This window comes from Carassius auratus, chromosome 12 (assembly GCF_003368295.1).
Source record: "Carassius auratus strain Wakin chromosome 12, ASM336829v1, whole genome shotgun sequence".
In the NCBI taxonomy this organism is placed as follows: Eukaryota; Metazoa; Chordata; class Actinopteri; order Cypriniformes; family Cyprinidae; genus Carassius; species Carassius auratus.
The window spans coordinates 16,871,058-16,885,455 of NC_039254.1; the positions used below are offsets into that span (position 1 = coordinate 16,871,058).

At 34.9% G+C, this 14,398-nt stretch overlaps 1 protein-coding gene across 2 annotated transcripts; it reads right to left on the minus strand.

Moving 5' to 3' along the window:
* Positions 1 to 2,273: 2,273 nt before the first annotated feature.
* On the minus strand, positions 2,274 to 9,870 carry LOC113111994 (matrix metalloproteinase-25-like). 2 transcript variants are annotated; one of them, XM_026277319.1, is made up of 11 exons: positions 9,587 to 9,870; positions 9,395 to 9,506; positions 7,957 to 8,089; positions 7,460 to 7,604; positions 7,090 to 7,379; positions 5,771 to 5,947; positions 5,357 to 5,450; positions 4,916 to 4,998; positions 4,295 to 4,447; positions 3,922 to 4,209; positions 2,274 to 2,898 (listed from the first exon to the last, which is right to left on the minus strand). In XM_026277319.1, the coding sequence occupies exons 2-11, from the start codon at positions 9,500 to 9,502 to the stop codon at positions 2,648 to 2,650; spliced, it is 1,722 nt and encodes a 573-aa protein (XP_026133104.1). In that variant the 5' UTR covers positions 9,503 to 9,506; positions 9,587 to 9,870; the 3' UTR covers positions 2,274 to 2,647. The 2 variants fall into 2 exon arrangements, with proteins under 2 accessions (XP_026133104.1, XP_026133105.1); XM_026277320.1 differs by having other exon boundaries at positions 9,395 to 9,502; positions 9,587 to 9,695.
* Between the last annotated feature and the right edge of the window lie 4,528 nt (positions 9,871 to 14,398).

Consider the following 14,398-nt stretch of genomic DNA (forward strand, 5'->3'; position numbering starts at 1 on the left):
AATGACTTCTGCAAGTTATGTGGAGTTAATAACTTACCATTTGGTATAAAATGAAGAATAGTTTTCTCAAAATAAAAGGATTTTCATGCAGGATAAAACAAATGCATGCTACATCAATACCGTAGTGCTAAACAGTTTGAAAATGTGTTTCTACAGCCGCTGTGCAGGATTCTCTTTGTGAGGTTTGGTTAGCAGTGACTTTTTTATTTTACAGCTGGCATTACAATACAGTTCATTTGTTTGACAAAAACTGTCCTTAATAAATCTACATCTGACCAAGATCTTGTGTGCTCTAAGTCACTCACAAATCTTTTGACTGTTCAATAATCTTTATTTGCTTTATCTAAATTAGTTTGTTTTGATGCCTTTTGCAAGACATTCCATTGTTTGATACTTTTCATCTTCAGAAAGATGTTTCTTCCTCACCATATTTCATGAGAACTGTGACTTGCTTAATAATGTGGAACAACCTCTTTAAGTAGGGGTTTCCATTTACCTAACAAGACCTGGCAAACTATTGACCAAACCAGTCTGAGATTGATACCAGTTACCTGACATGATGTGAAAAACAACACAAACAAAAATCTGACTCTTATACCAACATCATATTGATATTTCACTTACATAATAATTTGGAACACATTGTAATTATTTTGATTATAATGATCATAATAGTTTATTTTATATAGTTTAGGTGGTTCACACACAATCGTGTCTGGTTTACTATCCTTGTGAGGACTCTCCATAGATGTAATGGTTTTCCTACTGTACAAACAATGCATTCTATCACCCTAAACCAAACCTATCCCTCACAGAAAACTTTCTGTATAAGCTTGTTTGCAGAACGCAAGCTTCTAGAGGCACATAAGTCTGAAGTAAAAAAAAAATTGGTAAAGGGGTACAGAGCTAGTGGTTGTTTTGTAGGCAAAGATTAATGCCTTGAATTTTATGCAAGCAGTTATTGGTAGCCAGTGTAAACTGATAACCAGAAGTGCGACGTGCATTTTTTTCGGCTAATTAAAAATTTATTTTGCTGGATCAATTGTAAAGGTTTGATAGAACTGCCTGGAAGACCAGCCAAGAGAGCATTGCAATAGTCCAGCCTGGACAGAACAAGAGATTGAACAAGGAGTTGTGCAACATGTTCTGAAAGACACACACTGAGTAGTTCAATGAAAAACCTTTTAAAAACAAATGATTGCTGCAGAATGTGATCTTTTCAATTACATTTTGCCTAAAGCTTATATCGTAACTAGCCTTTTCAGATGACAAAATGTTCCTGAATCTTTAAGGTGTGTATAGGTAAAGTCTGAACATTCCAGTTCTATTGACGTCGATTGATGCAGTGACAGAAAAAAACAGTCACACATGACACTGAAATATTAGAACAAAGTCTGAGCAGGGTTATTATTGTTGAGTAAAACTAAAACCAAAAACATATATGAAATGTTTCCTTAATATACACTGGCTCTTTTTATCATTACTATATATATATATATATATATACACACACATCTAGTTTTTCAGTATAAAAACAATACTGAGTCCTGAGGACTTCTAAGTCTGGAGTGAAAAATGTTAATTAAATAATTTTCTAAGGTACAAGCATCTGGAACATTTGGGTCATTAGCAGTGATTCAATCTGGACAAGAGTCATGTACATAAAACATGGTGTGGTGTTTGTGAGAAATGTTGAGATGAGCTGTGCTGTCAGATAACAGATGAGCACATTGGTCATGACAAAAAATTAAAATCTTTTACAAATAAGGGTTCAAATACATACTTACATGGACTCAAAAAAAAAAAAAATCCAATTATCTGATATTTTAAGAAACGTATTGACCTTGACACATTGTCTGTGTTTCTGCACGCTTGTTTTGTCAAATGATTTTGAATTGCTGCAAAAAGGTTTAACAAATTAGTATATTGTGGTAAGTAATGGTAATATAATAATGCTTTCATCTCATTAATTTTGTTCTTTAAATGAGGCTTTTTCGCCATCATGATATCTGAATATCATGAGGATTGCATCACTTATTTGAATTGCATTTGTGAATTTAAGAAATTTTAGACCCAGACAAGAAAAGCATCAAGGCAGGACCCACATCTTCATCAAAATGTCCCAGCAAATTTATTTCCAGGCCTTGTTAACTTAAGCAGTGATGACGCTGGACAATGTGTTGAAGTGTTAAACCTCTGCCCTTCTGTGTGTTATTGCCCCCATGTGCATCAGACTTGTCATCGCAGCTAGAGATCAGATGGACCAGAATATATCATGCCCCCTTCATGGCATAAATTAATTTATTTAGACAAACCATTGTAATTTAGATAAACCTTTCCTATGGCCACAGATGAAATATAAGCACAAAGTCAAATGGATAACACTAATTATTCTGAACAATACACGATAGGCTTACAACAAAAACAATAAATAAATAAAAATCATAAAATTAATTTTGTTTCGTCCTCAAATGTTATCCTAAAAATAATTCATTTAAATCAATTTATAAATTAAATTTGCATCAAAACATGAAACAAAAGCTGCTCTTAAGTAATATTGGATATTGGATATAATTTTAAGTGCTTTAAAACAGTCCTTAAAAATAATGATAATGATGATGTTGTTGTCTTTTTATTGCAAGTGGCCTCAGATAAGGATGCCTGGATAAAGCAGTAATATGATGAACAGTAACCAGGATGAAGCACCCATCTGTAAGGCTCCGTTAAGGCCACAGTAACATTCTCCTCTTTGACGTGGATTGGAAGGAAGCGTTGTTGGAGTCGGTTTTGGACACATCATCCAATCGACTGCGGTTGATTTGTGACTGACATTGTCTTGTTCCAGTCCTCCACTCTTCAGAATCCAATATGCGTTGTCCTTGAAGAAATAGGCATCTCCTGAGAGGTTAAGAAATAAACAATAAATAAAATGCATATAAGTTGGAGAAATGTTGATTTAAATAGTTAAATCTAAATAAAAATCACCCAATATCTGTGTGCAACATACTGCATTGTGTCATTCTGCATTAAATATTTTAAAGCTGCAGTAATGCTGCAGACTGAATGTTTACATTTACTTTTCTAGTGTCTTCTGCATTGTTAATCAAGTAATGAGTGAAAACAAAACATGTGTTTGATATTAATTCTGAAAAATTTGTTATGCAGACATGGAAGATCAAACGGAGTGGACTGCATTGTGACTTTCTGTATTTTAAAGTGTCATTAGTGTACAATACCAAATAAAGTATTCTATTAATAATTATATTTTAACAATTTAGTGGAATAATTGCATAACCAATGACAGACATAGCAGAATCCCAGTAAAAGAGAATCAACAGAAAGGCATGTGTGTGTGTGTGGTTGTATACAGTATAACCCCATGCTTTACAGTACACAAACTATTTAATTATAAAATATAACAATTTGTAGGCCAAACTCGGAAATTAGCGTTATAGCACAGTCAGTGGGTTTTTGGCTAAACTCTAGATATTTTGACACAAAATCTGAAATACATCACTCATGATTTGTTTTAACCTTTTAATTGATCTACTCATTAGTCTACTATTCTAACACAAACTTTCAGGGAAATTGTCTTTAAAAGAGATTAAATTTAAGTTCTTTCATATCCTACATTTTATTTTTTGAATTCTAACGTATTTAGGCTTTATAATTCAAAGGTGTGTTCATTTGATAATGAATAAAATGAGTAATAATCAGAAACTTGTTGGTCACAGAGCTTATTTTCTGCAATAATCCAAAAGCCAATGGACAAATTCTGATGAACAATGGTGATGCAAACTTTTAGACTGGCATACAAACATACATCATTACTGCAGTGCTCTATTCTGAACAGACTGATATGAGGGATAACAACTGAAGCCAAAGCTTCTTAGCTAAAAATGCAGACTTTCTCTACATTACCGTCTCCCCAGGTGATGATGTCATCGGGGTTACTGGGTGCACCCTTCCAGAGGTAGGAGTTTCTGGGATAACCTGCATCTGGACGTCGCTTCCCAGACTCCAGGCCTTCAGAAAACCTCCAGAACATTTCACCACTGAAGATGTAGGTTTTTCCATTATGAGCCCAAATAAAGGCTGCATCCACCCTCTTCACCTCACTTCCATCTTGAGAGATCAGCCCCCAGTCTGACAGTGGACGTGGGTAGCCAGAAACCACCAAATTGTCCTTAAATACCCAGTACTGTGAGCCTGTGTGGAAAAAGTTCAGCACTGACTTACAGAAATATGCTTGTTCAAACTGATTTTTCCTTCCATTGAGTACAAAGGAACTAACCTATGAAGAATATGATCTTGCTATCCGTTTTTCTTTCATAAACTGCATCTATCTTGTTAGTGCCGGGAGGAAGACCGAACCAGAAGTTTTCTACGAGAGCAGGATGGAGGGACACAAGAGAACCAGTCCGCTGGATTCGCCAGAAATATGGACCTAGACAAGATCAATAGCAAAACAAAATATTCTTTTACATTTGATTCGAATCAATTTTACACTACAGATAAATCCGTTGTTTCTTATCAATCAACAAAGATTTTGGGCTATTTTGCTTCATTAATTTGTCTTCTTTCAGACTGATGGAAAGAAAACATCCATAATACAAATGTGTTTATTTTATTGCACTTTTCTATTTCCAGTTGTGTACCGGAAATTTGATTATGATTTAACACAAATTAGATTATGCATAATTTGCATATGTAATCATTACATTTATGAAAACTTGTACTAATCATGCAAATAATTATATATAGCTGGAGAATGTTTGGTGACATCTATTATTTCAAATTTGTACTCGTCTTACATTAAAACAGCAGGCTTAAGTCTCAAGCAAGTTGACTTTAAGATTATCAACTGTATTTGCCTTGCAAAATCTGTGCATTTGGAAGAATAGTCACTGGATACCTTTAAAAAAGAAAACCTCTCCTCTGATATTTGCCACTGCATCAAATCCTCCTTCACAGCGATTCTGGGCTGAGGGATCAGGTCTAGACAAAGAGAGAGGTCACAGAGCTCATGAACACTTTAAAATATTATTGACTGCTGGAGCAGTGTGTATCTATGCTACTGTTCAAAACGTCTCTTCTGCTCACCAAGGATGCATTTATTTGATACTGTAACACAGTAATATTGCAATTATTACAATTTAAAATAACGGTTTTCTATTGTAATGCATTGAAAAATATAATCTATTCCAGTGATCAAAGCAGAATTTTAAGCATCATTACTCCTGTCTCCACTCAGAGTTGCATGTTCATTTAGAAATTATCTTAATATGCTGTTTGGCAGCTCAAAAAAAATTATTATTACCATAATTGTGTATGTGTTTTGATAAACATGACTTACTGTGATGGTACTCTGGGTCGAGGTGGATTTGGAGGTTTGGGTAAGTGTGATGTAGGATGATTTGGGGATGGTGTTGACAAGCTGCTCTTCCTTCCTGTCAAGACACAAACCAAAACCAAATTTAGATGTGGTCAGTTCATGATAAACTGAAACAACAGGTTTTAGACCATGATCTAATAAATGAACTAATCTAATCAATAATAATACAAAAAGAGTTACACTTACATTACATTCTTGCATTGCATTCTTATTAAAAGGATAGTTTTTTCACATAAAGCTATTAAATGAAGATCATTCATTGATCTTCCAGGTTTTCGAAATGGCATGAAAGTGAACACAATATTTATTTCTGGGGATCTAGTAGAAATTGTAAAGACCAGAGCAGGTAACTAAAGCGTCTGAACATGCTCTTACCGTAGAGTGACTGAATGGCATAGCGATCATCTTCTGGAAGAGTGTAGGATGCGATATCTCCAACGGGACCCTGGTAGTACGGCCGCATGATGGACGGATGAGAGGAGGAATGAGAGAGGCCCAGGGCATGACCAAATTCATGCACAGCCACCGCGAACAAATCAGTGCCACTATCATCTAAACAGATTGAGATTTCCATTTATGCATAATAACATTCGTAAGTGAGTGATTCATCAACTGAAGAAAAGAAAGATAAACTTCTTCAAACTACATTTCATATGTAATTGTAAACGATTAATCAAATGCCCTAAAATAAAGATAGCAGATACTATAATAGTACGAGTAACTCTCAGACTGTGTTAGCAGTACACTAATTCTAAACTTATACACTTTAACGCTGATTTTGTAGTTGAAGTTGAAGTTGAAGTTTAAATAAAATATAGATTATCAGAATGCATTTTACAAGAAAATGCTGTTTCGCTCTTGCATGTCCTATTGGTAACACTTTATATTAAGGACCTATTCTCAGCATTAACATATTACTAGCAGATAGGCTTTTTATCAGTGCAATAAAGCACATATTAATGCCTTATTCTGAATTACTTTATTCTAGATCACTTAATCTGACCCCATACTCTAAAATATAACATCTACCTTATTAATAATTAATAAGCAGCAAATTAGGAGGTCACTGAGATAAAAGTCATGGTTTAAAGTGAATGTGGTTCCCTTTTTAAAAGTTTTACCGTTTAATTCTTTGTAATTAACTGTCTGAGTGAGAATTGTTTCTATATTAAATGTATTTCAGTATAGTAATAAAAATAACGACAGTTTAGAAAGCTGCTCTCGGATTAAAAAAATGTTAGAGAGATAAAATCTGAAAAAAAATTTTCCTCTTTTTTTTTATTATCTGGATGAAATGTTTCAGTTCTCATTTTTCCATAATAAACCAAATATTTAAAAAAAATTCTCAAATTAATGGCAAGATGGAAATGACAGCAATACATATTTGATGAAAATGTACACTATTATCTTCCGTACACTATTATCTTCTTGCTTTAAACCTTGGTTTCATAATTGGTGAATTATACAAAATAAACACTGTTAGTTTTCTGTTTATTAATGTGGAGCTACTTTAAAAACAACCTGTGTTGTACAAAGTGTTAGAGACCTTATTTAGTTTAAAGCATTTGTTTTTGGTAGAATAATCAGAAGAATTTTTAAATCACCAAAATTGATTCATCAATAAATATTCTGTAACCACTGGGACTGCCATTCATCTATTAAACACTGACTGAATATTTAATAAAGTCTCTTGCCTAAGTAGGTCCAGCTCTCCTCGTCGTCAAAATGTGTATCCCCAGAAACATCAGCTTCCCCTGGGAAGAAGGCATGAGCAAGTGTCCCTCCCTTCCCGTCAAATGGATAGCCGTCATCATGGAGCGAGCGAGCGAAAGAGATCTCGATATCAGCTCGGTCCTGCTCACTCGAGGACGTAGCGTGAAACTTGAGGTTGGTGACATCACTCCAGGTTTTGAAGGCATAGTCTATAATAGCCTTCACATCATTGGGTTTGAGGGACGGAGGGAGAGATGGGTAATTCTGGATGCTAAAGGGGAACAAAGATAATTCAGTGACTGGTGTTAATGTATACAATTGTGAAAACAGTGTTTGTTTAACAAAGCAGACCTCCATGTGAGGTCAGACTTTTTCCAGCGAAGCCCAGTGGTTGCATATCTTCTTTTCCTCCTCCGCTTTTTCAGCATGTCCTCAGACCCTATAATGTCTGGTAGTGAACACCGTGGCGTGTTCATCAGTTTCAGGGTGTCACTGTCTAGAGAAGCACAGGACAGAAGGTCCCAGATCAATATATAGACTCACAGAGATACAGAGCCCATTACAACACATGAAATATAAACCCATGTGGGTAGGAATAAGTCTTTCTCTAGAAATGTATTGACCAAACCATTTACAAGTACAAGCCACCAACTGAGGAAAAGGTCACACTACATATTTTCATTACACTTGCATTAATGAAGAAATGAAAACATTGGGGATTTTTTTTGTTTGTTTTTGCCTTGTTTTGTTTTTTGAAAAAACACTGCTGAAAGAAACGGGGGAAAACACAGAAAAAAGCACATGTGAAACAACGCCGTTAGGACATTTCCTGCTTGTGTTGCACTTACCAAGTTTGCCTGTGTCTTTGAGGCCAGCGAAACGCTGCATTTCTTTGATGGCTCTTTCAATGCCTTCTTTAGTCTGCAGCTTTCCTGTGCGGGGGTCCGCAGGGGGCAGATATCCATACCTGCTTAACCAGTCCTAAGAAAAATCACACGCTAAAAATTTTAGTACAACTTACCAAGGGCAAAAAGACACTTTTTTAAATAATATATTATATCGATTACAAAAAAAGGATGTGCTAATTAATAAATTTTTTTATTATTTAACATTTTGTATTGGTTATGTATTTGACTTGAAAAAAAAAAAAAAAACAAGTGTGTCCAACACATCATTCAGTCGATACAGACACTTTCAAAATGTCTTCTGCCGAGTTTTTGATAATTCTTACAAGGTTGAGGTGCATTTTACACAATTATGCGAAAAATGGCAAATTGCTAGCAATCTTATCTCTGATGCATAGACTGTTTTGGAGAGTTGGTCTTGAAAATGTAAAAAATGCTCGCAGTTAAAAATGTTTATTTTAATTTTAGCAGAGAACTGCTTCATTTTTGAGGTTTGTCATCCCGACTTAAAAATCTGCATCATGTCGACGTCACAGGATGTGAAGTGGCAAATAGTACCACAGCCTATAGAATCCTAGAATGATGCATCAGTGTCTTATAATTATTTATGAGAATAAATATCATCCTTATCCTATGAGAAGACACGTTTGTTAAATGATTCATATTATAATTATCAGATTATATTCAGATTATTTCTTGGTGATGGCAGAAATATTCTCAGTTCCTTTTACATGGGAAGGTCCCTCCAAGTTTATGCTTTATTTGTTCAACCTCCATTACGAGATATGGTGCAGAGATTTATCTAATAAGAATTATATTATTATATCATTGGGTCAAACAGCACTTTTATTTATCTATTCATTTATTTATTTTTTACACAAACTGTGTGATTAACGTAGTGCAGTATGAATAATCTAAACACACTTTTTTGCATTAAGATTATTAACAGACTTGACTTTTATTTTCTCCTTTCCATGTGTAACTGTCCAATTAACAATTTAAACTTTTTTTTTATTTATTTTTGTTTATTCTACAAGCTAGTTAGTTATCTAATGAAGATAATTGAATTGTTGAATATAGTTTGTCACTAGAATACCTGGTCTGAATCCACAATTTAAGCTCATATTCATGTTAAGTAACACATTGTGGCCCCTGCGCTTCCCTCTTCTCTTCAAAAATAACAAAACAAAAACTCAAAGAAATTCCACTGACTAATATAACTCCAATCTGGCACACAGGGAATTTACACATATGAAAGTATGCTGACTTATGTACATCAAAAACAATAGAACCCAAACCCACATAAGACATGGTGCAGTGTTTGTTTTCCTATTTATTAAAATATTTAACTTATAGTGTTGCAGAGTAAAGCTCATCTTACCACACCCCGAGAGTACTGGTCCGGCATCGGAGCCAAATGAACCGGTGAGAAAAACACAAGCACAGTGCAGGTCAGGTAAACCAACCAAAGATATCCTGAGAAAGTCATCTGCCTGGACAGAATAACAAATAAATAAACAGCTCCAGACAATCTGATTTTATTGAAAGGGTAATGCAGCTTATTTTCTCATACCGTTATGTGCGTTCCTCTTGCTGCTTCAGTTTATCCCTCTGAGGACTAGGCAGGGCAGAGACCAATCGATGAAGAGCTCTCTCTCTCTCTCTCTCTCTCTCTCTCTCTCTCTCTCTCTCTGTGTGTGTATTCTGAAAAATCTCTATAAGAATCTTTCACTTCCTGGTGAATCAAATAAGCATTAAATATACATAATTAATATTAACATGAATTATTAAATTATGCCTTGTTTCAGCTTTGCCATTCTCAGATTTTCTGTGACATAAATCAGTCAAAAAACACCAAAACCCACAAAGCACAGATGAGGTAAAGGTGCAGTCACACCCATAACTGAAAGAAACAGGATGTTTCAAACCGTTACAACACTCAATAATGCTCTGTTTCTTAAGAGTCGTCACCCTCAGTAAAACACTTAGAACAAACCAAAAACAGAATGTATATTTTTTTTCATCTGCAATATTTTATAATCCCCCTTATAAAAATCTGTAGTGAAAATACATAATCCCTGAGTTTATATAGTTATATATATATATATATATATATATATATATATATATATGTATATATACATATAATTGAGACATCAGTGACAAATGAAACTTTAAAATAATGCCTAAAATAGGATAGTGTGACAGGAAGTAGAAGCAGGAAGAAAAGATCACAAGGGACCAGGATATTCACAGATGTGCGTGTGTGTGTGTGTGTGTGTGGGGGGGGGGGGGTTGTCATGTTTTTGTTACATATCAGGACACAACTTTGTATAATGACATGGTTATGACACAGGGTGACTTATGAGTTTTTTTTTTTTTGTTTTTTTTTTAGAAAGTTAAATTGCAAGCTTTTAGGGTTAGGTTTAGGTGTAGGGTTGGTGTATGGCCATAACATATACAGTTTGTAGTATAAAAACCGTTATGCCTATGGGATGTCGACACTTTTCACAAAAACAAACGTGTGTGTGTGTGTGTGTGTGTTTGTGTATGTGTGTGTCTGTGTGTGCTTGTGTTTTAAGAAACAAGTTAGGACACTGATTTTACTTCGATGTTTAGGCCCCAGTGTATTTAACAGAAGTATAAACATCTCATCTGAACTGCAAAGTCATGCAGTTTTGTAACACTCTTCTTGTCATAGGACAAATTTCAACATATTTCTCAAGGCACGTCAGTCACATAAACATGTGGTAAATGATGGAAAAACAGGACCTTGATTAGCAATATCATACTGTGACAGCTATTGTTCATAATATGAGCTGATATTGAGGTGTGGTGACATAGCCGTTGCTTGGTGAAGGCTGGTGAGTATAATCCAGTCATTTCACATTCCACACATTCATAAAAACTGATTTTGTTCATGTTCAAGCTGTTCAAATCCACTGCACAGACCAAGAGAAGCTGCCTGGTTTGAAATTGACGTGTGTGTGAACTGTTGACAGTTTACTTTTTGTGCAAAATTGGACCACACCTTGATATTGCTTTTATACAACAATTCAATAAACCATACATCAATATTGACTAGCTTACTTTTTGCACACAATATTGATGAAGAAATTTTTCTAACAAAGTCAAAGCAAAATCAATAATTTAGTTAAGTGAATGATACTCTGACTTACTCAAAGTAATCACTTTATGAAAGCTTGTTTGTGCCATGAAATTAAAAATAATACATAAATAAAAGTAACTGTGCCTTTTATTTCATTTTTTTCAGAGTATATATCTCAATATTCATACCTTGTTTGTCACAGTTCTGAAAAAAAAGTCAGAATTTATATCTCACAATTTAGACTAGGTTTCTTGCTATTTTTAGTTTAAATCTTAAAGTTTGTACTGTTTCCACAACTTATTGACATGTTTTCTCAGAATTGTAAGTTTATAGAAACAAAGTCTGAATAGGAAGAAATAAACTTGTAATAAAGTCACGTTTTTGTGTGTGTGTGTGTGTGTTAGAAATGGACTTCTATACTTGTCACCAATAACTAACTAGGAGAGTGATGGGGTGCTGGCCAGATGACCTGGCCTCCACAGTCACCGGACCTGAACCCAATCGAGATGGTTTAGAGGTGAGCTGGACCGCAGACAGAAGGCAAAAGGGCCAACAAGTGCTAAGCATCTCTCGGGGAACTCCTTCAAGACTGTTGAAGACCATTTCAGGTGACTACCTCTTGAAGCTCATCAAGAGAACGCCAAGAGTGTGCAAAGCAGTAATCAAAGCAAAAGGTGGCTACTTTGAAGAACCTAGAATATGACATATTTTCAGTTGTTTCACACTTTTTTGTTATTTATATAATTCCATATATAATTCACATGTGTTAATTCATAGTTTTGATGCCTTCAGTGTGAATCTACAATTTTCATAGTCATGGAAATAAAGAAAACTCTTTGAATGAGAAGGTGTGTCCAAACTTTTGGTCTGTACTGTGTATATATAAAGTGTGGGTGTGTGGGTGTGGCGGGGGGGTCATGTGGATGTGTGTGCACGTGTGTGTGTGTTTGTGTGTGCATGTGCATGTGTGTGTGTGTGTGTGTGGTGGGGGGGGGGGGGGGGGGGGTCATGTGGATGTGTGTGCATGTGTCTGTGTGTTTGTGTTTGTGTGTGTGTGTGTGTGTGTGTGTGTGTGTGTGTGTGTGTGTGTGTGTGTGTGTGTAAAAAACTGCCCAAATGTCTGTGAGCAGATTCTTCATTTGGACTTCACAGATCAGTTCCTCTTCACTTTGTGTTGTCAGACATGATTTGTTTTCATTTATACTTTTGATGTCAAAGTCATACAAAGTTATTGCAGGACAGACAATATAAGACCTGCATGATCATATCTGTGAGCTCTAGAATGTCCATTTCCTGCTGTTTGAAAGTGCCCTCAAACCATCAGTGCTACTTCTCTCTCATCTTTCCCAACCCCCCAACTGCCAGAGAGTGCATCTGAAAGCACTATTAGTGGTACATGACACTGTATCACTTATGCTTTGAGAGAGAGAGGCCAAGTAAGGGGAAGAGAGATACACAGTGATATATTAATGGCTAGACAATCTTGGTTAATTCCTGCATCACTAAAACTATTTACAGCTAATATAATGACTCGTCAAGTGGCTTTGTTTAGATTCAAAAATATGAAACTGGTAAACAGGATATACATAAAGAGATATAAAATACATGTGACAGGTGCAATGCAATCAGAATATCCCTTTTGGAAGTGAAACCATTTACATGTGTGTATGTACTGAAAAATGTTATATGCTTGTTTGGTTAAATGGACTAAAATGATAATGATCAATTGGGATGATGCTGTATTTGAGAATTACAACACACAGTTCATGATTGCAAGATATATATTTTATTAAAGGGTTTAATGCAGACATGAAGTAGGTTGACTATCTTCAGTGAAAACAACATCCACATATAGTACAGTAGGGTCAAAATATTGACATTAAAATATTTTAAAAGTTTGAAGGAATAGTCAGATTTGGAGAAATTTAGCATTAAAAAAAAACATAACAGTAATCCACAGGTAATCTACACGACTCCAATTCATCAATTAATGTAAATCAATTATGGACTCAAATTCTGTCCAGGACAAACACTTTAAAGCCAAAACACATTAATGATGGATTTGTTTCTCACAAAAACACTTTCAGCTTTTCATTCACAATTCATTAACTGATGGACTGGAGTGGTGTGGATTATTGTGAGGTTTTTATCAGCTGTTTGGACTCTCATTCTGACGGCACCCATTCACTGCAGAGCATCCATTGGTGAGCAAGTGATGCAATGCTACATTTCTCCAAATCTGATGAAGAAACAAACTCCTCTACATTTTGGATGAGCTGAGGATGATCACATTTTTTATTTAGATTTTCATTTTTGGGTGAACTATTCCTTTAAGAGTGGCTGTCATTAAATAAAAAGCAAGATTCTGAAAAGTCTGAAATTAATGTTAATTTTTCAGTTCAACGTTTCATGTTGTGCTGATCATATTTGAGTAACAAAGTGTGTTGTTAATTTTAAAAGAATGAAAAAGAAGCAATTTCACTAGTGCTTTCAGACCTCATTGTAAATCCTTATTTTTCTCTCTCTCCTTCACAAACACACAAAGAGAGAGTGTCTTTGAATTCATAAAAAAATCCATAAACTGTAGGTTAAGCACAGAAATAGTTTCCTGATATTCAAAGATTTTCTCAGTCATAAATATATACTGTTTGACACTCTGTTCAATATAAATAGATTTTTGCATGCAGTATTCATTGATGTGATTGTCACTGCTTTCTGTTTTTTAAAACAAAAAGAAGTTTACTGGTCATTAATTAAGTGCAAATAGTACTGGCTTTCAGTCCCTGCTCTGACTTAACTTGGCTTTTGCCTTGATTGTCACAAGCTTACTTAGGTTTGTGAAAGGGTAAGGTCAAAAACATTTAATGAAAAGTGATACATCACACATCTGATTATGAAAATTATCACAACAAATAAATGACTTTAAAGGGACAATTACAGTGGAGAAATGAGGAATTGTCCTTAAAGAAGTTGAAACCACAGGTATGTTATTAAAACATCATAGTGCGAAGTTGCCACCATGAACTTACGGCAATGATTCTGAAGAGACATTTGCATAAAAACTGTACGAATGTCATTGCACAAGGCTTGATCATATAAATCATTTACATTCCTGTTTGTCTGAAATTGAATGGAAGCAGACACAGCACGCTGTCATTGAATCTAAAAATATGGCTAAAATACAGTATTGTTCAAAATAATAGCAGTACAATGTGACTAACCAGAATAATCAAGGTTTTTCGTATATTTTTTATTGCTACGTGGCAAACAAGTTAC

Coding starts and splice junctions, on each gene's coding strand:
- LOC113111994 (XM_026277319.1), bottom strand. CDS start 9,502: ATGACTTTCTCAGGATATCTTTGGTTGGTTTACCTGACCTGCACTGTG. Junction 4,999..5,356: donor CGACCCAGAGTACCATCACA/GTAAGTCATGTT, acceptor CTCTTTGTCTAG/ACCTGATCCCTCAGCCCAGA. Junction 4,448..4,915: donor AGAGGTTTTCTTTTTTAAAG/GTATCCAGTGAC, acceptor GATCTTGTCTAG/GTCCATATTTCTGGCGAATC.